A 24,563-nucleotide genomic window follows, 5' to 3' on the forward strand; every position below is an offset into this window, starting at 1 on the left:
TGTTGAGGACCTGGTCCCGGCCCTTCTCCGCCACTCCAAGACTCATGTTTATCAAGAAGACAACACAGCCGTTGGTTAGTTGGTGGGGCTCGCAAATATTAGCCACACAAGAAGGAGCCATGCTTTTCTCCCTGCTGAGCGTACCATCTGGGCTGTGTTATTAGACTCTCTAAGCCTCAGTTTCTTCATCTGTTAAATGGAGCTGAAATGCATTCCTGCCTCCCAGTTTTTTGGGGAGGATTCAATAAGATTTTTGGCATGCTAAGTCACTTCAGTTGTACTCACACTTTTTACAACCGTTTGGATTGTAGCCCACCGAGATCCTTTGCCCATGAGAGTCTCCAGGCAAGAATACTGGAATGGGTTGCCATGCCCTCCTCCAGGTGGATCTTCCTGACCCAGGGACAGAACCTGCATTTCCTGAGGCTCCTGCCCTGCAGGCAGATTTCTTTACCGCTGAACTACAGGGGAAGCCCTTAGTAAGATTACGCCTGTGAAACAGGAACGCTCCTGGTCCATCCACAGCAAGGGCTCCTGAAGGGATGGCGGGAACAGAGAGGTGGGATCAGGGCCAGCTTCCCAGGTGCTAAGGGACAAAGCTAAGATCAGACCACGTCCAGCCAAAGCCTTGGTGTGGCTCCCTCCTGCCCTGGCATGGCTACTCAGAGAGGAGCAGCATTCATGAGAAGACGGCAATGGCTTGGAGCCCAGAAAGGACAAAGGGCTGGTCTGAGTCTTCTTCTGTATACGGGGCGGGGTGTGGGGGGTGGAATATGTGTCTCTGGTTACTTCGAAGTGATCTGATCCAAATGCCAGGCAGAGAAGCAGATGCCGTGAACAGAGTAGGGAGTTTGTATCTGACCTCTTAGAGCAGAGCCAGGCGCCAAGCATGGCTTAATGGGCTTTGGCCATCAGCGCTCAAGGCTGCCCAGAGGGCCATGCCTTAGCATTTCAGGCCTGGTTTGCAAGCCCAGGAAGTCAAGGCTTCACTGGTGGATGCTTTCGGGTGAAAGTCCCAGTGGGGTTGAAGGGGAGGTGCTGGAAGCATCTAGCCATTGAGTGGGGAAGGGAGTAGAGGCAGGCACGGTGGTTACCTGCTTGAGGATACACTGCTTGGGGAAGGTCAGACATGTCCCCAGGAAGCCATGTCTAAAGGTGAAGATGAGTGCCATTCTCGTAAGATCTGAGACATGGCAGCAGAGGTGTCCAGTCTGGGACACTGGTTCCCAAACCCTGAAAATGGACATCAAATTTTCTTTCTATGTGCAAGTGGGGCGTTTTTCTGGAAGGAAAGTCTATAGCAGGAGAGGCAAGCTGGTGGCACGGCTCAGCTTTGTTGGGTCCTCACTGTGTTTCAATGATGTGAATTCAGGTCCAACACTTAAAAATTAGGAACCTGTACATAAAAATAAAAATTTTGGTGTCTCTCGAAATAACTCCCAAGCTCTGGCCACCTGGGACCCACACCCCTGAGAGGGGTTCCCTGGTTGAGGTGGGGGTGGGGTCCCTGGTGGGGCATCTGCACCTTCTGTGGCCTCCCCGATCAACCCCACATGTCAGCCCACACTTACGTCACCCTCACCTTGCTTTTCCTCGAGGGTTTATTATGTTCACTTGCTTGGATCCTCTGGCTTTTGCATTTGTAACCTCAATATGAACTTGGAATAGAGGCTCCACATGGTGTCTGTTTTCAAACAGATCTCAGTTTCAACTGAGATCGCTTCCAGCCTAAACTCTTCCCTGATGATCCAGGATGAAGACTGACACTTAGTAGGGGCAGATTACAGCCCTGCCAGGGCATTCAGAATCTCTTCCCTTTAAGGAATGTGTGTTTACAAACGGGCAGGCTTATCTTGGGATGGCTACGAAACACCCAAAGGTGTCCAGAAATTCCTGAAACTAGTCTCTGCAAGGGTCCTATTTACAAGATAGGTAGTTCATGTTCTATTCAGATAATCAAGCAGTGAGTGAAACCAATGGTAACCTTTGGGCAATCCTTTCTTTATGACTTTTGAAAGGGGACAGATCGGAAAGCGAACAGAACTCTCTGGCTGAGAGCAGCTTTCTGAAGCCAGAGTTAACAAGACTCTGAGTCTTGAGCATGCATGCTGTCACTTTTTCAGTTGTGTCTGACTCTTTGCGACCCTATGGACTTATAGCTCACCTGGCTCCTCTGTCCATGGGAGTCTCCAGGCAAGAATACTGAAGTGGGTTGCCACGCCCTTCTCCAGCAGATCTTCCCAACCCAGGGATTGAACCCAAGTCTCATAAGTCTCCTGCAAGTTCTTTATCAGTAACGCCACCTGGGAAGCCCTGAGTCTTAAGCAGGACTTTGCATTTGGGAAGATGGAGCGAGTCACTCACAGCTAATTTCACACTGAGACTCACAGGAGCGAGCATAGACCCCCAGGCTCACAGCCCTGGGAAGGGGCTGGACCTGCAGTGCTGAGGACCAGACATGGGCAGGAGCACACATGTGAGCCAAGGGATAAAGAGGAGTCTTGGACCAGAACCTGGACTAGAATCTAGGAATCTTGCCAAAGGGCAAGTGGAAGACGCATACATATGGGCTTTGAGTGTCTTAGAATGGACTGACTATACGGCTCCCAACGCAGCACATCACTGCTTCCCTCCTGTACCATGGCTGACTGCTGCAGACCTCACTGGTATGTATCTGCACCCAAGCAGAGGAATTCAGTCCAGAGCTGGAGGGTAGAGAGTGACTGTCCAAGAATGCAGCAGAAGCCTTTCTTGATGACTCAGTGTTTGGGAACCAGATGTTAGCTTGAGCACACGTGGCTTTGAGGCCTCTTGGTGCCCAGGGCCAGTTCATGCATTCTTATCTATAAAAGGGGATCATTGTAGACCCTGCCTCCACACCCTGACAAGGAGATTAAGTGAGATGATATAGGAGAAGAGTTTCAAACACTGGAAGCCAGCTGTTAGTTAGCAGTCACTGAATCTGATTTAAATGCCACAAGCCATTTGGAAGGGGATGCGGGGATGAGGGGTGAGGGCAGAGGCACCCGGGAAGGGAGGGTAGGAGGCTTGTATGCTTGCTCAGTCATGTGCGACTCTCTGCCGCCCCATGGACTGTAGCCCGCCAGGCCCCTCTGTCCATGGAATTTTTCAGGCAAGAATACTGGAGTGAGTGGCCATTTCCTACTCTAGGGGATCTTCTCGACCTAGGGATTGAACACGCGTCTCCTGCTTCGGCAGATGGATTCTTTACTGCTAGTGCCACCTGGGAAGCCCACGAAAGGCGGAGCTGCGTTCAGAGCAGGTGGCTGCCTGGGGCTGTCCACCTGCGGGGGTTGGGGGTGGTTCGGGGGGTGGGGGTGGGGAATTGGGTGTTTATCTACCTGCAGGTCCCTGCTGTGGAAGCTTCGAGCCCCAGGGGATGTGGGTGGGGCAGGGACTGCTTCTGAGAAAATTGCCTTCATGGTTCTGATTCCTCGAATTCCGATCCTGGAGCAGCAGACCTCAGCTCACATCCCCTTCTGGCCCTTCACTGGCTTCGTGACCCTCTTTGCCTCTCTGGGCCGCAGTTTCCCCATCGCTCAGAAGGGGAAGAGTTCTCTAGTGCTGCCAGGTTAATTCTGAAGATTAAGTGTGACCATGACCGTGAAGAGGCAGCAGGTGCCCTAGCAAACGTGAGTCCCTGGGTTCTGTGTCCCTCACTTGCCCACCGTGGACACTCTGTTCCCACCCCAGGGGGAGCTGGGCTGGCACTGACCGTCTCTCCAGATGAGCAGGACAAGCTAAATCCAGACTCGTGTTTGCCTCCGAGGCGACTTCTAAGTGATGGGTCATCTGTGTGCTCAACCGCAATTATCTCCCCAGCCATGTATTATCAGCTGGCTTCCCCTCCAGCTCCGTGGTCTGTGGCTTGCAGATGCAGAGAGAGAGGCAGAATGCTGGCCCGAGGGAGGCCAAGCCAGAAGCGAAATCCCAGCCAGAAGAATTCCTGACTCTGCAGCTCACTGGGCAGCTCAGGGGCCAGAGTGTGGGCGGATGGAGGGGTTTCCGTGGAGTCAGAGGTGGGGAGAGGGCGGCTCAGAGACATGTGGGAGGCGCAGGTAGAATCTGACTTTCAGATAAACTACAAATAAGTTCTTTAGAGTAAGTATACCTTGTGAAATTCTTGGATCAGGCTTATACTAACAAGTTATTTGTTTATTTGAAATTTAAATTAAACTAGGCACCTGTGTCTTTGTTTCCTAAACCTGGCCACCCTCGTCAGGGGGGCACAAACCCTCACCGATGGTTTGAGTTTGAGATCAGCCCAGCAACCATCCAGTTAGCCCTGTAGTCTGAGGCAGGTGGAGAAGGGTCATCGGCCGCCTGACCGCGTCTCTGTCTCCAGGGGCCTCACCCCAGGGCCTATGAACCCCTCAACTGGGTCACCGTGACTGTATTGTCGTGTGCCTAGCGTGCTGCAGTCAATGGGGCACAAAGAGTTGGACACTACTGAGCGACTGAACTGAACTGTCGGTCACAAACGCACTCCACTGCACCTAGGTGTTCAAAGAAAATGCACTTTGTTCTTCCACACTGGGATCCAGGCAAACGGGCTAGAGGTCAGTTCCGGGAAGCCGAGCTGAGACCAGGATGCAGGTGCACCTGGAGGAGGAGGGGGAGGAGTGAGCAGGGCTGGGAGGCTGACCTCGCAAGAGCCCAGGAGTGGGAGCCATGCCAGTGAGCTGGCCCCGCCCCAGGACGAGCGCACCGGGCTTTGTACTCAGTGTCAGGGTCGCTGCTGCCCTCAGCCTCCCAGGCGTCTCTGGGTGTGGTACATCCTCTGCGGGCAGATAACCCCGGGAGAGCCTCCGCCGAGTGTTGGAGACAGCACTTTTAGCAGCTGGGCCGGTCCAGGGGATCTGGGCCTGGCGCCAACTGCACCTAAGGCACATTCTTTGTTCAAGTTCAGGCTGTGTCCCTTCCGTGTGAGCAGTCCACTGTCCAGGCCAATCTAAAGGGTGTCTTTTTGGAGACAGTCTTCTTAAGACTGCTCTCCACCTCTCCAGCCTCCCTAAGGAGTTCCGGGCTGTGGGGCTGGGACGACACTTACGGGTCTGATGGCGGTGGTTGCGGGGGCGGGGAGCGCTGAGTCCTCGTGGTATCTGCAAGATGATGGCCTGACCCCTGAGGTCTGCAGGGGTGACCAGCCCCTTCTGGTCTTCTAGGGATATTTTGGCACCCAGTGCTGTAGTCTATTGCTTGGCCATTTGCCCTAGTTGTTAGGTCCCCAATCCTGGGACTGCTTCATCCTGACGCCAGGCTTTGGCTCACCCATCAGCTCTTATGGGATCTTCTGCCTGGTGCTCAGGCTCACCTACCCAGCCCTTGCTCTTGGCTGCTACACCCCTGCCCTGACCCTTGGGAGTGGCCTGTTCTCGTCATCTGCTGGGAAGCCCAGGGAAGCAGGCCACTGGGTCTCATGCAGTATCACCATGGCCCGGCCAGCGAGCCAGAACTTTACCTCTGGAATCCAATGTGTCTGCCCACTTTGAGAATTTTGTCCCTTATTACCTGTTTCTCAAACATCCTGTTTCCTCTGGTGAATAATGGGGTGAGCTCTCTTTTTCCTCTTTCTAAAATCTTCTTCCATCTGGGGACGCTCCTCCCCAGACAGCATTGCTGCCCCCTCCTCTCTGGGGTTATTTATAGTGGCAGTGAGAGGAGGAATCTGAAAGCTCTATCCATAAGGGGGTATAAATTAAGAAGTTAAAACAATGTGTCTGTTACAGGACACCCATGTTCATAGCAGAATTATCCACAATGGCTTGAAGGCGGAATCAACCAAGAAGTCCATCAACAGGTGAATGATTCTAAAATGTGGTCCATGCACACAATGAAATATTATGATTCAACGTTAAATTCTAACACATGATACAGCATTTGTGCATGCGTGCTAAGTCACTTACTTAGTCGTGTCCAACTCTTTGCGACCCCATGGACTGTAGGCCACCAGGCTTCTCTGTCCATGGGATTCCCCAGGCAAGAATACTGGAGTGGGTTGCCAGGCTCTCTTCCAGGGGATCTTTCTCACCAAGTATCGAGTATGTTATGTCTCCATTGGCAGGTGGGTTCTTTACCACTAGAGCCACCTGGGAAACCCAAATAGATGAACTTAAGGACATTAGTTGAGTTGAGTTCAGTCACTCAGTCTGTCTCTAAGAATGTGACTACTCTAGGGTAGTCTGACTCTTTTTGACCCCAGGGACTGCAGCATGCCAGGCCTCCCTATCTGTTACCAATTCCTAGAGCTTGCTCAAACTCATGCCCATTGAGTCGGTGATGCCATCCAACCATCTCATCCTCTGCCATCCCCTTCTCCTCCTGCCTTCAATCTTTCCCAGCATCAGGGTCTTTTCAAATGAGTCAGCTCTTCGCATCAGGTGGCCAAAGTATTGGAGCTTCAGCTTCAGCATCAGTCCTTCCAATGAATATTCAGGACTGATTTCCTTTAGGATTGACTGGTTTGATCTCCTTGCAGTCTTCTCCAACACCACAGTTCAAAAGCATTAATTCTTCGGTGCTCAGCTTTCTTTATAGTCCAGCTCTCACATCCATACATGACTACTGGAAAAGCCATAGCTTTGACTAGACGGACCTTTGTGGGCAGTAAGGACATTATGCTAAGTGAATTAAGGCAGCCACAAATACTGTTCGATTCCACTTCTGTGAGGTCCCTAGAGTAGTCACATTCTTAGAGACAGAAACTAACACGGTGGTTGCCAGGGCCCGGGAGCTGTTGTTTAATGGATACGAAAAAGATTTGAGAATGGGTCACACAACGATGTGAATAGACTTAACACCACAGAATTGTACACTTGAAAATTGGCTAGGATGGTAAATTTTACTTTTTTTTTTTTTTTACCATAATTAAAAATTAAAAGTGAAGGAAAAAAGGCATCTGTAACCAAAGCAGATGTCTTGTCCATGGAGGGTAACTAATATACTCATCTATTCATTAGGTGATTTTTTTTTTATTAGATCATCCCTGGATCCTTTGCAGAGAACAGGCCCCCAAAGAAGAGGAAATATTTTCATGAAAGAAAAGTGTAGCCAGGAACCGTCCCAGCTAGAACCACCCCCAGACAAAGGTTGTGTGGCAGACAGGATTTCAGACAAAGGGGCAAGTATTTTTAGGGAAAGGGGGTTAGGAGGCTGAGAGTCATGGACAAGAGAGGTGATGTCTGGGTGAGCCGGGGAGATAGGTGTCTTCTCCAGGGGACCATTGCAGGTGGTCTGGGCTGTAGGCAGTGATCTTAGCTCAGGGTCTATAAAGCCTTTCTCAGAACCGCTGCAGGTGGAAGTTTTGGGGGATTCAGATTTTTTTTTGGATTTTAGAAAAGCAATACAGTGCCTATTCTGTGCGTCCGAGACCATTCTCAGTGGAGTCTGGCTCAGTACACTGTAAACAAAGCCATTAATATGCCTGTAGCAAAATGTATAAATATTCACACTAAGTGGCATAATAAAGACTATAAATAGCCTCATGTCAGTTCAGACTAGGTTTTGCTGCCAAGAAGTTTAAAAAAAAAAAATCTGGTTTCCAGAGCTTTTTGGATTTGGGATTTGAAAATGGCAGAATAGAGATTGGAAACCTGTGTGAATTCCGTACCATCCGCAGACTGTAAATGAACAAAGACACACCATGCTGGAAGGGACCAGAATGATGTGTTCCAGCGAACCCAACGTTCTGATTTTATAAATATAAAATGAAAGTTTCTTGCTCAGGCTCACACTGCTGCTCATGGGCAGAGCTGGGCTGAGACTCAAGTAAGGCTCTGACACCCAACCAGGATGCCCAGCAGGGGCCTAGCCATGGCCTTCGGACCCAGATTGCCTTTGGAGTGGGGTCTGCAATCCATGGAGCCAACCCGCCTCCTCCTCTCTAGTTCCTTTAGGAGGGGCCCTCTTGCCTCTGGGAACAGCCTCTCTTATTGCTGAATTCACCTTGTTACACCTCCCGATGGGCCAGTCAAGTTTCCTCTGGGCAAGGTACCTACAGGAGGACTTGTCCTACAGGTTCATAGACAACTCACAGAGCCTTGCATACACATGGTGCTCAGTAAAGACCTGCGAAATCATTGAAGTTATTTGGGTATGCATCAGGGGTAGACCCATCCAGAGAAAGAGCTGTAATTAAAAGGTCATGTGTAAGACAGCCACCAAAGATGTTTGCTATTGTAGAATTGGAGCTAAGGGCGAGGCTTTTTTACTTTTTTTTTTTTAAGATCTGTTTTTGACCTGGACCCTTTGTAAAGTCTTTATTGAATCTGTTACAACATTGCTTCTGTTACAATATTGCTTCTGCCCGTTTGTTTTGTTTTTTTTTGGCCCCAAAGCATGCGGGATCTTAGCTCCCCAACCAGGCATTGAACCCATACCCCCTGCATTGGAAGGTGAAGTCTTAACCACTGAACCACCAGGGAAGTTCCTCACCATTGTTTTTGAATGATGAACATTAATGGTCATTGAAAATGATCTTTCCATCCCTGATGCCTAAGTCATGGGACTGATTCTGCCCTAAGACTGGGCAGAATGAAGATGCTTTCATACCTATAGTGGTACATAGCACATAGTAAAGTGAAAAAGTGAAAGTGCTAGTCGCTCAGTCATATCCAACTCTTTTGCAATCCCATAGTCTATCGCCTGCCAGGCTCCTCTGTCTGTGGAATTCTTCAAACAAGAATAACTGGAGTGGGTAGCCATTCCTGTCTCCGGGAATGAAACCCAGGTCTCCTGCATTGCAGGCGGATTCCTTACCATCTGAACCACCAGGGAAGCCCCAGTGCACCACAAATGCTTGTTGAATGAGTGAGTGAAGGAATGAATACCAGAGGGTGAATTTAGTTAGGACTCTTGCTAACAAAGCACAATTTCAACTTAAACTAATTAAACAAAAGTGGAACATATTGCCTAATGTAGTTAAAAAGTTGAGGGGCTCCTGCCTTTAGGCATGGCTAGATGCAGGCCTGCAAATGATTACTGGGGAATCTCTCTCCTTATCACAGATCTGACTTTCCCATATGTCATCTTCCGTCAAGGGAAGATTCTTGGGAGCAGGTGATGGCAGAGATGGTTGTTCTGATGTGACATTCTACCAGCTGAGTAACCCTTGCAGAGAGAGGAAGCCTCTTTACCAGCAATTCAAAAAGAAGTCCTGGACTTGGCTCCAGCTCGGGAATGCACTCATCTATGAACCAGTCCCTGTGGCCAAAGTGATCACTAGTTTCATTGGCTGCTGTGTTTTGAGCACATAGGGATGGATCCTGAATTTATCCATAAATCTGCTTAATTTAGAAACTATTTATGTTCTCCATAACTTTCAGGCATTGCACAGCTCTTTGATAAAGAGTGTAAGAGCTTTGGATTTGAGTTTTTAAATGAAGGTAGAGGCAAATCCCTGGTGGTCCAGCGATTAAGACTGCGTTTCCACTGCAGGGGGCACAGGTTCAATCCCTGGTTAGGGAACTAAGATCCCTCAAGCCATGCGGCCAAAAAAATAAAATAAACATAGAAAGAGAAAATGGAGGCATTGAGTAAAAAAGCAGACAAGATATGCATGAAGAGGGGAGGTTTTATTCCATGCTAGCTTCTCTAGTTGATGTTTTGTTTAGGTGCTAAGTCATGTCTGACTCTTGTGCAACCCTGTGGACTGTAGCCCACCAGCCTCCTCTCTTGATGGGATTTCCTAGGCAGAATACTAGAGAGGGTTGCCATTTCCTTCTCCAGGGGAAATTCCCGATCCAGGGGTTGAACGCGCATCTCCTTCTTGGCACACAGGTTCTTTACCACTGAACCACCAGGGAAGCCCATTCCTGCCTTGTGTCCTCCCCAAGCACTTGGAGATTCAGAATGAAGTCACTGGAAAGAACACCCTGTAACACAGGAGTCTTTGATGGGACGGGGTTTTGTTAAGGCATTTACAGTGGTTTTCTCACATGACCGTCTAGCTCTTAATCAGCCCCTACTGGAACCTCCACTCCTGACCTCCCCCTCCACCCTTCCCCACTGCCCAGAAATACCACTGACTAGAAGGGGATGCTCTTCTGGGGACCAGAGCCGGCCATGCTCTGCTGGGTGCATGGTCTCAAGCTGGCTACATGCATTTTGGGGCCTCTGTGTTCTCATGAGTGAGATGAGGGGTTTAGGCTGGACAAGAGAGGGACTGGGGGGCAGCATCAGGGGACCAGGCCATGGATCCGTGTTTGGGGCAGGTGTTGGTATTCTCGGCTCGTTCCCAAGTCAACAGAGTAATTCTGCCTTGATCTATGTTATATAAAAAGGATTCCAGGTAAAATTTCCTTTGAAGTAAAGATGCCCCCTTTTTTTAAGTTTGAAAAAGAGGGGATAGGTCATTATTGAGATCTGCTTGCTCTGGAATTCTCTGACATCAAAGCCGTCAGAGAAATTCAATCAGTCATGTCCAACTCTTTGTGATCCCATGGACTGTAGCCAGCCAGGATCCTCTGTCCATGGAATTCTCCAGGCAAGAATGCTGGAGTGGGTAGCCATCCCCTGTCTCCAGGGATCCCCTGTCCTGACCCAGGGATCGAACCCAGGTCTCCTGCATTGCAAGTAATTCTTTACCATTTGAGCCACTGGGGAAGCCCTTCAAAGCTGTCAGGGTCACAGTTAAATCTTCCTGTTGATGGCTAATGAGGATATGATGTCTGGTGGTTGGGGCAGGGTGTAGGCACTGCCATCGTGTCTTCGCTCTTAGGCCATCTAGCGACACAGATGATTCAGAGATGTTGGCAAAGCCTCTTAGCTGGAACCCCATCCTCCTAGAAAACCTGCTTATAATTTTATGAGAAAGAAACCAATGACAAGGCAGCAGTGATTCTCAAACTTTGCAGCATACTGAAATCACCTGCGGAGTTTTTAAAAATTCCAACATTCAGGGTACACTTCATGCTAATTAATTCAAATGCGGAAGGAGAGACCTAAGCATCAGTAATATGTCAATTTCCCAATGTGATCTAATGTGCTGCCAAGTTTAAGAATAAATGCCATTGGTATAGCCAATATGGGAGACAGGATGATGGTTCTTCAAAATATTAGACATAAAATCACCATGGAATCCAAAACTCCCACTTCTGGGGACATACCCAAAAGAACTAAAGCAGAGTCTTGAGACGCTTGTATACCTGTATTCATAGCAGTGTTGTTCACAATAGTCAAAAGGCAGAAACAACCCAAGTGCCCATCAATGGGCACACCCTACTTGCACATGAAATAAAACTTGAACAGACTCCCCCCCCCAAAAAAAAGAATTTCAGTTTTGCAAGATAAGAGACTTCTGGAAATCGGCCACACAACAACATAAATGCGCTTAACCCTACTGAACTGTACCCTTAAAAATGGTTGAGATGGTAAATTTTATGCTTTGTGTATTTTGCCACGATTAAACATCAAATAACATGAAAAGGATAAGTGGCATCACGTCATGCCTTGCTGCTCAGTGTGACGTGTGGGCCCCTGTATCAACATCTTCCAGGAACCAGTTAAAGATACAGCATCTCATATCCACCCCAGACCTGCTGCATCCAAACCTGCAATTCTCAACAAGACCCCCCATGTGACTGGTGTGTACCTTAGTTGGTGTGACTATTAGTCCAGGGTTTAGAATATGGAGCTGACAAGGTCATTCGTCTACTTGGGCCCCACCTCTTCCCTCTCTACTTCCTGGAGAACACAGCGTTCTCCAAGGGGCCGCATGCTCGGGAGGCCTCATCCCCCTCTTGGGGTCCCCCTCCCCTGGCCAGTGACTTGTTCAGGGCTGGCATGTGGTCTGGTTCTGGCCAACAACAGGAAGGGAAGTTCTGCTGCAGAGGTGCTACGGACATCCAAACAGACACGGCCCCTCCTTCCTTTGGATTATCTCATGTCAGGATGGGTCCCAAGCAAGTTCTGTAGGCATCCTGGGACCTTGGGGCTAAGCTAGCCTAGCTCTTGAGAAACAGAGCCTGGGTCCACCTCACCGTGGGTTTCTTGGTTATGAGATTAGAAATGTACTTATTGTTTAAGACCATTCAAGTCAGGGTTCTCTGCTCCTTGTAGCCCAGGGTTCCTCAGCCTCGATGCTGTGGACGTTTGGGGCTGGATGACCCTTTGTTGTGGACAGGCTCTGCAAGCATTACAGGGTGTGTGGCAGCAACCTTGACCTCTACCGTCAGATGCTGACCTCTACTGTCAGACTCCAGTGGCGCTTCCCCCCTCAGCTGTGACAGTGTCTCCAGACACATTGCCAAGTGTTGGACAAGGAGACAATTCACCCCCAGTTGAGAACTCCTGTTGCAGACAAAGCCTCCCTAACAAATGAAAGGATGTTTTCTCAGTGAGCCTGGGGAGGGTAAAAACCACCACCTATGCGCCAGTGTCTTGAGGATCAAAGTGGACTCAGGTGTGCGAGAAAAGCAAACACACAGGTGCTGCTCCTCACTGGCTCTTTCATGCTGCTGGGGCTCTGATAACAATGTTGTACTTTCCGTGTATTCTTTAAATAGGCAGAGATGTTTAACTTAACAGATGGCCAGTGCAGACAGTGAGTGGAATTTTCCCTGGGCAAAGTGGCTGACCCGGCCTGCACTCTTGGGCTCCTCCTCCTGCTCGGAAATTCTGTGTCTCTCTGCCCTCAAATGAGAAGAACAGTGACCCTCGTGGAGCAAAGCAGCAGGTTCTGGTGGGCCCGCTTCACCCTGTATGAAGACCTGACCCCTGGAGATCTGATGGGGTACTCAGGATGCTGGCTACCTCTGCATCCTCACTGAGACCCTGGAGGCTCACATTCAGGGGAAGGTGGCCCATTGGAAAATGCGGAGAGATGAAAACGCAGTTTTGTTAGGAGAGGGCCTTTCTACCTGTGACCTGAGCACGTCCTGTTGGGTTGGGAAAGGTGATGTAACCGACTAAAGTTAGAACACGAGGGACAAGTCAGGTGACTCAGCAAGAGAAAGGATGGGGGAGCCCAGAAGAACATTGCCCCCCCGTTCCCAAGTCTCTCCTGAGAAATGTTGTCTGAAGGAGGTCACGCTTGATAAATGGGCCACTTGCCTTCCTGTGAAGATGCCCCCTAGGATGCAGGGGGGTGAGGAGGAAATCTGGGGTGCCTCCCCACCTCAGAGATGTGGTCAGATGCCACGAGTCTGAGGAGCAGGCAAGGCACAGAGCGAGGATACAGACCTGTCAAGACCTCCACCTCAACCACCAGCCATGGCTTTGGACAGAAGAAACCCAGTTAATGAAGGGAGCTGAGATGCCAAAGGAAGTGGCCGACTCATGACCTCAGATGGCCTGTCCCTCGGGCCAGTCTGAGCTCGTGCCCACAGAAGCAGAGTGCTATAGCAGTAGCTGTCCTTGGGCAGCATCAACCCCAAGTCCATTAGGATGTTAACCAGGCAGTGGACATGGGGAATCCACCAACATCCAAAACTGGGGGCTGCCCTCTTGTCTGATGGAGGACCTGCCTTTACTGTCAGGGCAAGCAACTCCGGTGTCATAGGTGCTATTGACCAGTGGCAATGGAGCATGTCTCCCGTCTTCTCCTTCTCCAAAGGCAGAATTCTCCCCCAGAAATCTCTGGTGCAGATAGCTTGGTTTTCCCCAACACTGCTGACTATGTTGATGACTGTGAACTTCAGAACTTAGTTCATAGGTTACCATCCTGTGAGTAGATACTTCCAGACATGATGGGGAGTCTGATGCACCTCCCAGAAAATATGAACTCGAATCTGAATGCAGTAACTGAATGAATCAGGGGGTTTCACCCTTTGGGGGAGGGGGTAAGTCTATTTAAATATCCAAGTGTGGGTATTTCTGAGGCTTATGTAAGGGAAAGTGAGGGTACCAACATTAGTTTATCGAAGGGGTGGATCATACGGGACATTATGGTTACAACCTTCACACCACCTGCCCCTCTATCCATAATAATCCTGATTTTGTGCAGGTAGCTATACTTGAACTCACAGCTCATACAGCTTAGGGAAAGCTGACTCCACCCCAGATCTAGGATGGGGAGTCCAGCTGGATGAAGCTTGCTGAAGAACTCCTAAGAAACACGTCCCCTCTCTTTTGAAACTTCTTCTTTTGAAACAGAGATGTTGGTGGGGATGGTGAAAAAATCTGAGTGCTGGAGAAGCCATTTCACCACCATGAGGGGAACCAACTCCAACTGAAACCAAATTGAAAAACTCAGAGAAATGGATCCACAATCCTGATTGTACCAGACCCAATCTCACTCTTGGGCTTCTGCCTTATATAATGTCTCTTTTAATATTTGAGCCAGTTAGAGTTTTCTGTTCCTTGCAACCAAACAACCAGCTATTATAGAGTGTGGTAAAGGCTAAAATAAAAATATGAAAAAAATGTTGGAGAACATAGATTAATTAGCTCAGAGAAGCAAGCTGTTTCTTCAAGCATTTAGGGTGGGAAGGTTGGAAAGGAACCCAGCAGAGTTCTTAGCATCAGGGGTCCCCGACCGCCGGGATCTAATGCCTGATGATCTGAGGTGGAACAGATGTAATAATAATAGAAATAAAGTACACAATAAATGTAATGCCCTTGAATCATCCCAAAAACATCCCCTTTCCTCCCTCAGTCTGTGAAAAAATTGTCTTCCATGAAACTGGTCCCTGGTGCCAAACAGGTTGGGGACCCCTGTTTAGCATCCAGCCCACCCTTTTCTTAGGGAGTTCCTGGGCTCATCTGAGGCCACTGCTACCCCTCTCTTAGTCCACACAGGTGGGGATGGGTATGGAAAGGCTTGTGAGCAGGGCATTGCCCCTGGCATCTAAAAATTTCCAGTAAACGCTGGATGGTGGGAGGCACCCACCATCACTGGCCCCAGCCCCCCGCCCTCAGAAGTCTGAGGGTGTTCCCCAGCCTCCTAATGCCCCTGCCTCCACTGCTGTTACAGGAGGACATGGACCACATGTCTCCCAGGCTGAGAGCTTTCCTCTCTGAACCCATCGGAGAAAAGGACGTTGCCTGGGTGGACGGGATCAGCCATGAGCTGGCGATCAACTTGGTCACCAAAGGTTTCAACAAGGTAATCCCTCTTTTCCAGTTTCTCCACCTTCTCCTCCCAACCCATCTCCCCCAACCTGCCAGGTGGCAGCGGCTGCCACGTGTCCCTGCCAGCGGCCATCAGAGAGCAGAGCTGCCACTTGGCCGGGTGCCACAGGCTTCAGCGTCACTGACCCGCGTGCTTGGGCAGCCACCAGGGTCCGCAGAAAATGCGCAAACTGAATCACTGTGACTCGGAGCAGCTGGGCTGTGCAAGGTTCACGTGGCATTCACACACCCAGGGGTGGACAGAGGCGAGCCGGCCACAGAGTCTGGGGCCGAGATGTCAGGATGGGTGACCTGGATGATCTCCCCACCCGCCTTGAAGAAATTCGGATTGGGGAGGCGGGTCCCTCGCCTCCTATTAGGCCTTGGCAGGTAGAGTAATAGCAGCCTGGCATCTACACCCGAGTAAGAGGAAGTGAGTTGTTGTAAGATGTTACTAGCTGTCCAGGTACAGCCTCGAGGGTGGCGGATGGAATCAGAAAGGTCTATGTACGAATAATTGTTTCTACGATGCTGTTACAAGGCTGTGTGAGCCTTAGGAAGGACTGGGAGCTCTTCCCAGAGAAAGTGGGCAGGCGGGAATCCACAGGCTCTCGGTCAACAGAGGCCCCACCAGCAGGGCCACAGCTGGTCATTCCCTTTAGCTCTGAAAGTCGGTCCACAGCCGGGGCAGGAAGAGGCTGCAGAGACACCCAGGGACACTGGCGCCACTGTGTGTGTGACTAACAGTCTGGTTTGCACCGGCCCAGTGCATGGCTGTGGCCGGGGACCGCGGGACGGCTGGTTCTGTAGTTTTCTGATTGACACGCGGCCCTGAGCCATTCGTTAAACACTCTGAATGTCACCCCAGTCTGCCACAATTTAATGTCTTTTAGATGGGATTGTCAGGAAGGTGGAGAGAGGTGAATTTGCTTCTTTCCTTCCAGATAAAGGTGGGAAAGGCATTTGGGAGCAGGAATAAAAGCAGGCAAGTCTGACTAGGGGAGACATTTGAAATTATAAGTTATTTTTTAGAAGAAATTATTATCCCTTTGACTTTTCTATTGTGGGGTATCACATCCACCCTGATGTGATGGTTCAGCTCAGTGAGTTTTCACAATGACACACCTGCACAGCCCCACCACTCTCATCCAGTCATCAGGCTCCTCCACAATTCCAGACAGTTGCCCCGCGTGTCTTCCAGGTCAACGCCACCTCCCCACTCCCACAAATAACTGCTATTCCGGCTTCTACCACCATTGGCTTAATGTCTCCGTAATTGTGAGGTTTTGTTCTTGTTCAGCCATACTCGGTTCAAAAATTATTTAAATTTACATGTGGTAAATTTCACCCCTTTTAGTACCCAGTTCTGCAATTTTTGACAAATGCTCGCAGTTGTGTAGCCATGACCACAATCAAGATCTGCAGCAATCCCACCACGTTAAAATATTTCCCCTTACCTTTCACATTTCTCACCCTCAGTCCCTGGCAACTACAGATTTGTTTTCTGTCCCTATCATTTTGCCTTTTCCAACTTGTTTCAATTGAGATAGATAGGATGACAGGCATATTAAAGACAAAGGAATGAATGAATAATGGGAAATTTCCAGGTATCTGAGAGCTTGATACACAGAGTTAGGGCTACAGGGAAGATGGAACTGGCTAGGTCTCTGGAGACCTGCTCCTCTGTGTCCCCGACCTCCTGCCTTGCTGTGACCGGCTCTCCACATCTGCTCATTGCAAGGGCCACTGATTTCAGGCACTAACGCCAGGGGTTTCACCTTCTGCCTTAGTTTTGAGCCCCTCAGCCAGCCATGAATGAGATGAGAGGTTGCTATCTTCACTTTACAAAGGAGGAGACAGAGGCCCTGGAGACTGAGTGCCTTGATCAAGGTCCTGAGTGAGGACAGAACGGCCATGTGTTATTTCATAAAAAATCACACAAGAAGATTGCTGCCAGGAAGTTATCCCAACAGGGAGGGTGCTTATGCTGGGATTTGGTCGTGAGACCCTGTATCACCTCCTTGAGCCTGGCTGAGCCTCTAAGAGGATCCAGGAGGTGACCCCAATGTAGCATCTACAAGATGAGCAGGTGCTTCAGGGGGGAGGCCAGGTCTGTGGGTGGGGCCACAGGTCTGTAGAGGGAAGGGGGCTGTGGGCAGCCAGCTCAGATGCAGCAGCAGAAAGTCAGACTCCTGCAGTGCTTTCCACAGGCTTTATCTTTTTAGAGCAGTTTTAGGTTCACAGCAAAATAGAGCAGAAAGTTCAGAGTGGTTCCAAATACACCTGTGCCCATCCAGCCTCCCCCATCATCAGCATCCCCTTCAGAGTGGTAGCTTTGTTACAGGAGAACCTACATGGACATGAATCCTCCCAGGTGCACAGTTCACATCAGGGCTTGCTCTGTGTCATGCATTCTATGGGTTTGGACACATGTGTGATGACCTGTATCCACCATGAAATGAAAGAGTTGCTCAGTCATGTCCGACTCTTTGTGAGTCTAGGGACTATAGTCTGCCAGGCTCCTCTGTCCATGGAATTCTCCAGACAGGAATACTGAAGAGTGTTGCCAGTCCCTTCTCCAGGGGATCTTCTGGACCCAGGAGTCGAACCCAGGTCACCAGCATTGCCGGTGGATTCTTTACCATCTAAGCCATTGGGGAAGGCTAGTATCTACCATGGTGATGTCCTACAGAGTCATTCTTCTGCCCCACAATCCTCTGAGCTCCTGGGTTTCTGTGTCCTGCCCACAGGAGGCCTGGGCATGGCAGCCCCTTCCCCAAGCTGGGGATCCCCGAGGTTCCTTGGCTGTGAACAGAAACCCTCTCAATTTCTACCTCTGCTAGTGGCAGCTTCCTCAGCCATGTCCTGTGTGAGAGTTGGGCCATAAAGAAGGCTGAGCACTGAAGAATTTATGCTTTCAAACTGGTGCTGGAGAAGACTCTTAAGTCCCTTGGACTGCAAGGAGATCCAACCAGTCAATCCTAAAGGAAATCAACCCTGAATATTCGCTGGAAAGACTGATGCTGAAACAGAAGCTCCAATACTTTGGCCACTTGATGCAAAGAGTCAAATTATTGGAAAAGACCCTGATGATGGGAAGGATTGAAGGCAGGAGGAGAAGGGGGAGACAGAAGATGAAATGGTTAGATAACATCACTGACTCAATGGACATGAATTTGTGCTAACTCTGGGAGATGGTGAAGGACAGGGGAGCCTGGCGTGCTGCAGTCCATGTGGCCGCAAAGAGTCGGACGTGACAGTGACTTAACAGCAACAGCATAAATGTAGCATTTAGTTAGAGAAAAAGTTTTTGGTCACACACAGTGCCTGGTGCTGTGAAATGCATTCACCACAGGCGCTGAGGAGCTGGGAGCTGGCAGGGGAGTCAGGCAGACAGAGGCTGAGGCTGCATGTCTGTACTTGAGAAGTCTGGGTGTTCTTGTGGAGACTGAAATATTGAATGAACGTTGACCAGGACCAGCTGCTAATTTGCAGGGCCCAGTGCAGGGTGAGGATGGGAGGGCCCTGCTGCAAGTTCATTAGGAATTTCAAGATGGCGCCAGCACAACAGGAAAGCAAGTGGGGCCTCGGAGTACAGGACCTGTGTGCCAACGAGGGTCACCTACAGGAAACCCAGACTCAAATATCACTGCTGTTGAGCAAGGAATGGGCACGCAAGCTAGAGCCTGGTCCAGACCTGCTCATGGTTGGGATGTGGCATTGAGGGGACATCTTCCCTGGAGCCACCATCCTGCCACGTGGGCAAAGGTGGGAGGGATGGTGGGAAATCAGGGTGCCCGCATCCCTTTCCCTGCAGTCAGGTTCCTGTGCTCCCAAGGAGGCAGAGGGCGGCTCCCTGGCTAGGAATTCACCCTCTGGAGCCTGGAGAGAAACCAAGAGGGCTTGGTTTCTATTAGGGCCATGATGAGGGCCCACGACTCTAGCTTCCTTTGGGAGCAGAGAGAAGCAGGCTGACTTCCCCAGCTCCAGAGGCCCTCCTGCCTGCAGGCTTTCTGGAAAGTTCGCCTCTGGTCCTGAGAGCCACACACTTCCTGGCATCCTGGCTGCTGAACATGGAGGGACCTGGAGACTCTGATGACCAGAGCAGCAATGGATGCCAGTAGATGGCAGAGGCACCAGGCCAGGCGGCAGACAGTCGGGTTGTGCTGGAATGGGGCCAAGGACAGGAGTCCTAACCTCCTGGGTTCTAAGTGAGTCCATTCAGAGGATGGATGGGATGCAGGAAACCATGTCAGGAGCCTGTTGATGAAGTTCAAAAGGGCCTCTTACTATTATCATCGAGTTATCTTTCCTGGGGCAAAGCTCTGTGTTTCCCAGTCTTGCACTGCCCACACTTATTGAAGCAACAGGCTCAATCAGTATTCAGTAAATGTTCATTTTTTTTAAAAATTTGAAAAAAAAAAAAACTCAGTAAAATCACCCTTGAAAAGATGAGGATACTGATAAAATGAGGTGATTCTAAGCAATAACACTACTTTTTACAAAAGATGATTAAAGTACCAGATAAAATGACCATGAAATGCTGGCCTTTGTTTCTTTTGAGAAACTGGATCTAGGCTAAAATAAAATAAAAAAATAAAAAAACTCCAATGCTTGGGTATAGTTTATAACTGGAATTCAGCTTTTATTTAATGTCTTTTAAAAAATTCATCTCTTTAATAGTCCAAATGAAGTTTGCTTGGTTTTATGTAAGTGAAATACCCAGACACCAGCGGGTTTTCCTGGAGAGGGCCCAGGACTTAAGGCCTGGACACTGGTTCCCATTCACTCCAGGCTGGAAAGCTGGGCACTGGATGTGGCCTTAAATCTCCGGCCTTCCCTGTTCAGTGGCTCGGCCAGTCTGTGGATCTCAGATGTCTCTTTCTCCATGTGGTCCTCTCCCCTCAGTAGGAACAGTGATGAAACAGCGTGAGAGGAATGAGAAGCTGTGGGACCAGGACTCAGAAAAACAGAGAACACCCTGGAACTTTGTCTAGTGCGTTTTTCATCCATCCACAGAGACTCTTCAGGGTGGGAAGAGGGGCAAGGCTCGGCGTGCTCCATTCCTTGTATGTTCCTCCCATGGACGAAAAGGAGTTTGCATTTCTCCATTGGTCTCACTGGGGCTTCCCAGGTGGCTCTAGTGGTAAAGAACCCGCCTGCCAATGCAGGAGACAGAAGAGACGTGGGTCGATCCCTGGGTCCGAAAGATCCTCTGGAGGAGGAAATGGCAACCCACTCCAGGATTCTTGCCTGGAGAGTCCCTTGGACAGAGGAGCCTGGCGGGCTACAGTCCAGAGGGTCGCACAGAGTTGAACACGACTGAGCGTGCATGTAGGCACCTCTCACCCAGGGCCAGACTCTGGTCAGGATCGAGTCCCCATGGCCTAGGTCAGGATTTCAGGGACGGCCACTGCCCCTTGGATCTGACCTGTGTCCACTCCTTGGTTTTCTCGGGTGTCCTCGCACTGGGGGAGGAAGAGCATGCTGAGTACTTTCCTGTGTCCTCCCCACAGGCTTACGTCCTGTTGGGACAGTTCCTCCTGATGCACAAGAGGGAAGCCGAGTTTCAGAAGTGGCTCATCTGTTGCTGCGGAGCCACCGAGTTTGAGGCCCGGGAGTGTTCCAACTGTCTGAAGGAATGGTGCTCCTGCTTCCTGTAGACCCAGCCTGGCCCTGAGCCACCTCCCAGAAAACAATGCCACTGCATCGACCCCGGGCTCCAAGTCGTTATTTCTCTTTTCCACTTTATTGACTCAGGTTTGTTATAAAAAGCAGCTCAAGAGAATAAAAGAGGACAAACACAGGCACGGTGACCTCCGGATTCCGCCCAGAAACATTCACCTTATGCCGATATCATGCCAGCTGTCTCTTAGCATACGCTCATCTCCAGGAATGGATAATTTTATTTTAAAATGGGAATTCAATTTTAAGTCAGTGTAGTAGTTAACAACTGCTGCAGAACAAAGGAACCCAAAATGCAGCCGCTTAACAGGAACAATCATTTTATCTCACTCAGTTTCTGAGGGTCGGGAACTGAGAGTTGCTTGGCTGGGTGGGTCTATCTCAGGGCCCCTGTGAGATGATAGACTGTGGGCCAGGGAGCAGGTTGGCCTGGGCTGGAGAACCCACATGGTTTCTCATGTAGCTGGTGGCCTGAGACCTCGGCTGCTCTCTGAGGGGGGGCCTCTCTCAGGCTTCGATGACCTGGCTTCTAGGGTCGCCCGGAGCAGGTGACCCAGGAAGGAATAAGAGGGCAGGAGGCCACCATCTTTCATGACCTCAACTCTCACACAAACTCACTTCTGCCTTGATTTGTTTTTAGAACCAAGTCCCTACATCCTCAAGGGAGAATTAAACTTTTCTTGAAATAGCAAATAGTTCAGTTCAGTCACTCAGTCGTGTCTGACTCTCTGCGACCCCATGAACTGCAGCAAGCCAGGCCTCCCGGAACTCCCGGAGTCCACCCAAACCCATGTCCATTGAGTAGGTGATGCCATCCAGCCATCTCATCCTCTGTCGTCCCCTTCTCCTCCTGCCCTCAATGTTTCCCAGCACCAGGGTCTTTTCAAATGAGTCAGGTCTTCGCATGAGGTGGCCAAAGTATTGGAGTTTCAGCTTCAACATCAGTCCTTCCAATGAACACCCAGGACTGATCTCCTTTAGGATGGACTGGTTGGATCTCCTTGCAGTCCAAGGGACTCTCAAGAGTCTTCTCCAATACCACAGTTCAAAAGCATCAATTCTTCGGCGCTCGGCTTTCTTTATAGTCCAACTCTCACATCCATTCATGACTACTGGAAAAACCGTGGCCTTGACTAGATGGACCTTTGTTGGCAAAGTAATGTCTCTGCTTTTTAATATGCTGTCTAGGTTGGTCATAACTTTCCTTCCAAGGAGTAAGTGTCTTAATTTCATGGCTGCAGTCACCATCTGCAGTGATTTTGGAGCCCCCCCAAAATAAAGTCATCCACTGTTTCCACTATTTCCCCATCTATTTGCCATGAAGTGATGGGACCGGATGTCTAGTATGCAAACATTTTTAAGAGCATCACAGACAGGTTTTCGAGATACAATTTACATATGATTTAACTTGTCCTTCTCAGGTGTGTAGTCCTATGAACTCTGACAAATGTGCTGTCCTGGACCACCACATCTTCATCCACCCCCAGAGAGTTCCCTTTAATCACCCCTCACCCCTCCCCAGCCCTTGGCAACCAAGGATCTGTTTTCTGTCCTCAGAGTTTTGACCTTTCCAGAAAACCGTGTAAATGGAATTGCACAATATGTAGCTTTCTGAGATTGGCGTCTTTCACTTGGCATAATTCAGCGGGGGTGGATCCATGATACAGGTTTCTTCAATTTAAGAAACTCAGCAGCTGCTGTTGGTGTCCAGCTATATCCTGTGGACAATCACTGTCCTCGGGGAGTCCCGAACTTCCCTCAAAATCACGGAAATCTCCTCGGCCAGAGGGGGCCTCTGGCTGCAGGAGTGAGTCACCCCATGCACAGGGAAGAGAAGAAATGCCAGTGCACCAGCCCCAAGCATCCAGTATCGTGCATCGAACCTGGACTGGATGCACGATACTGGATGCTTGGGGCTGGTGCACTGGGACGACCCAGAGGGATGGAATGGGGAGGGAGGAGGGAGGAGGGTTCAGGATGGGGAACACAGGTATACCTGTGGCGGATTCATTTTGATATTTGGCAAAACTAATACAGTTATGTAAAGTTTAAAAATAAAATAAAATTAAAAAAAAATTTTTAATTTAAATAAAAAATAACCTCATACTAGAAATAGCTTTAAAAATGTGTAACTTGCATATTGCAAATACATCTCTTTTCTTTCATTATATATTAGTCCATTTGGGCACTAAGCTTATTTTATGCAAGTGAAACTATAAATTGCATCTGTCTTAAATTAAAATTTAAATAAATATTTTAATAATAGAAAAAAAAAAAAAAGAAAAGAAATGCCAGGAAGGTAACACCAGGGGAGCCCTCGGTCTTGATGGAAGTTGACGGTCGAATGCCCCGGGTCCTCTCCCCGTGGGTGGGGCAGTTCTGAGGAGGTTCCCCCAGTTCCCCAGTGGGGCTGAGCCAGGTTCCCCACAAAGAGTGGTTCCCTCTCTTTAACACCTAGCCCCACTTCCTCCCCCCTACATCCTGCGTTTCCAATCCCCTGCCCAGGCTTCATGTAACTCCCCCTCCACCCTGACACACACACATACACACACACACACACACTGAAATACTCAAATTTAGAATCTGCTTCCAGAAGAACCCAAACTAAGACAACCGTGTTAAGACTTAATTTTAACAGAAGAAAAAGGTGGAACAGAGCTGAAAGAATTGCTGAACTTTACTGAATTTTTTCTTTATCACTAGATATAGTCATTTCTAAGTTCATTTCTACTGAGTTTAAAGAATAATGTGAGGCAAACAGTAAGAGAGAGGTTAGCATCCTTAGGTTTATTTTAAACTCTGTTTTTCAATATTAGACAGTATAAACTTCCACTGGGTAGGGGAGAAAAGGAAATAAACACTCTCACTTCTTCCCTCTCATTTTTAAATTGGTTTTATTGTTGCTTTAAAAAAAATTTTTTTAATTGTGGTATAGTTATTTTACAATGTGTTAGTTTCTGCTGCTGCTAAGTCGCTTCAGTCATGTCTGACTCTGTGCGGCCCCGTAGACGGCAGCCCACCAGGCTCCCCCGTCCCTGGGATTTTCCAGGCAAGAACGCTGGAGTGGGTTGCCATTTCCTTCTCCAATGCATGAAAGTGAAAAGTGAAAGTGAAGTCGTTCAGTTGTGTCTGACTCTTTGCGACCCCATGGACTGCAGCCTACCAGGCTCCTCCATCCATGGGAGTTTCGAGGCAAGAGTGCTGGAGTGGGTTGCCATTGCCTTGTCCGGTGTTAGTTTCTATTGTATAGCAAAGTAGAACAGCTATATGTTTACATATATCCTCCTTTTTCTGAATGTCCTTTCCATTAGGTCACCACAGAGCACTGAGCAGAGTTCCCTGTGTTGTACAGCAGGCTCTTATTCTGTTTTATGCATTGCTGTATATTTGTGTCAATCCCAGTCTCCCAATTCATCGCACCTCCCTTTCTCCCCTTGGTGTCTGTGTTTGTTCTCTATGTCTATGCCTATTTCTGCTTTGCAAATAGGTTCATCTGTACCATTTTCTAGGTTTCACATTTATGTGTTAATATAAGATATTTGTTTTTCTCTTTCTGACTTCACTCTCTATGACAGTCTCTGGGTCCTTTTAATTTCTCAAGGTTTAGAATGCATATATGTCCTTCCCATAAGCATAACTCCTATAATTATTTAGTCTTAGTTTTATATTTAAGAGCTTATCATCAATCTTTGTTAGTATCATCATTTTAAAAATCATAGCCTTGTCATTCTCAAATTCTTTATTTTGATACATTTTTTTGTTGGTTGAGGTGGACAGAATCAATGCACCTCAATTGGAAAAGGTCACAG

General features: G+C 49.0%; 1 protein-coding gene across 1 annotated transcript; it reads left to right on the top strand.

Annotated features, from left to right (window-relative positions):
- Positions 1–3,592: 3,592 nt before the first annotated feature.
- Positions 3,593–20,732, top strand: BANF2 (BANF family member 2). Its single transcript, XM_055545404.1, has 4 exons — positions 3,593–3,653; positions 5,751–5,821; positions 14,933–15,064; positions 20,586–20,732. The coding sequence occupies exons 3-4, from the start codon at positions 14,939–14,941 to the stop codon at positions 20,730–20,732; spliced, it is 273 nt and encodes a 90-aa protein (XP_055401379.1). The 5' UTR covers positions 3,593–3,653; positions 5,751–5,821; positions 14,933–14,938.
- The last annotated feature ends 3,831 nt before the right edge of the window (positions 20,733–24,563 follow it).

Source organism: Bubalus kerabau, chromosome 13, assembly GCF_029407905.1.
Source record: "Bubalus kerabau isolate K-KA32 ecotype Philippines breed swamp buffalo chromosome 13, PCC_UOA_SB_1v2, whole genome shotgun sequence".
Lineage (NCBI taxonomy): Eukaryota > Metazoa > Chordata > Mammalia > Artiodactyla > Bovidae > Bubalus > Bubalus kerabau.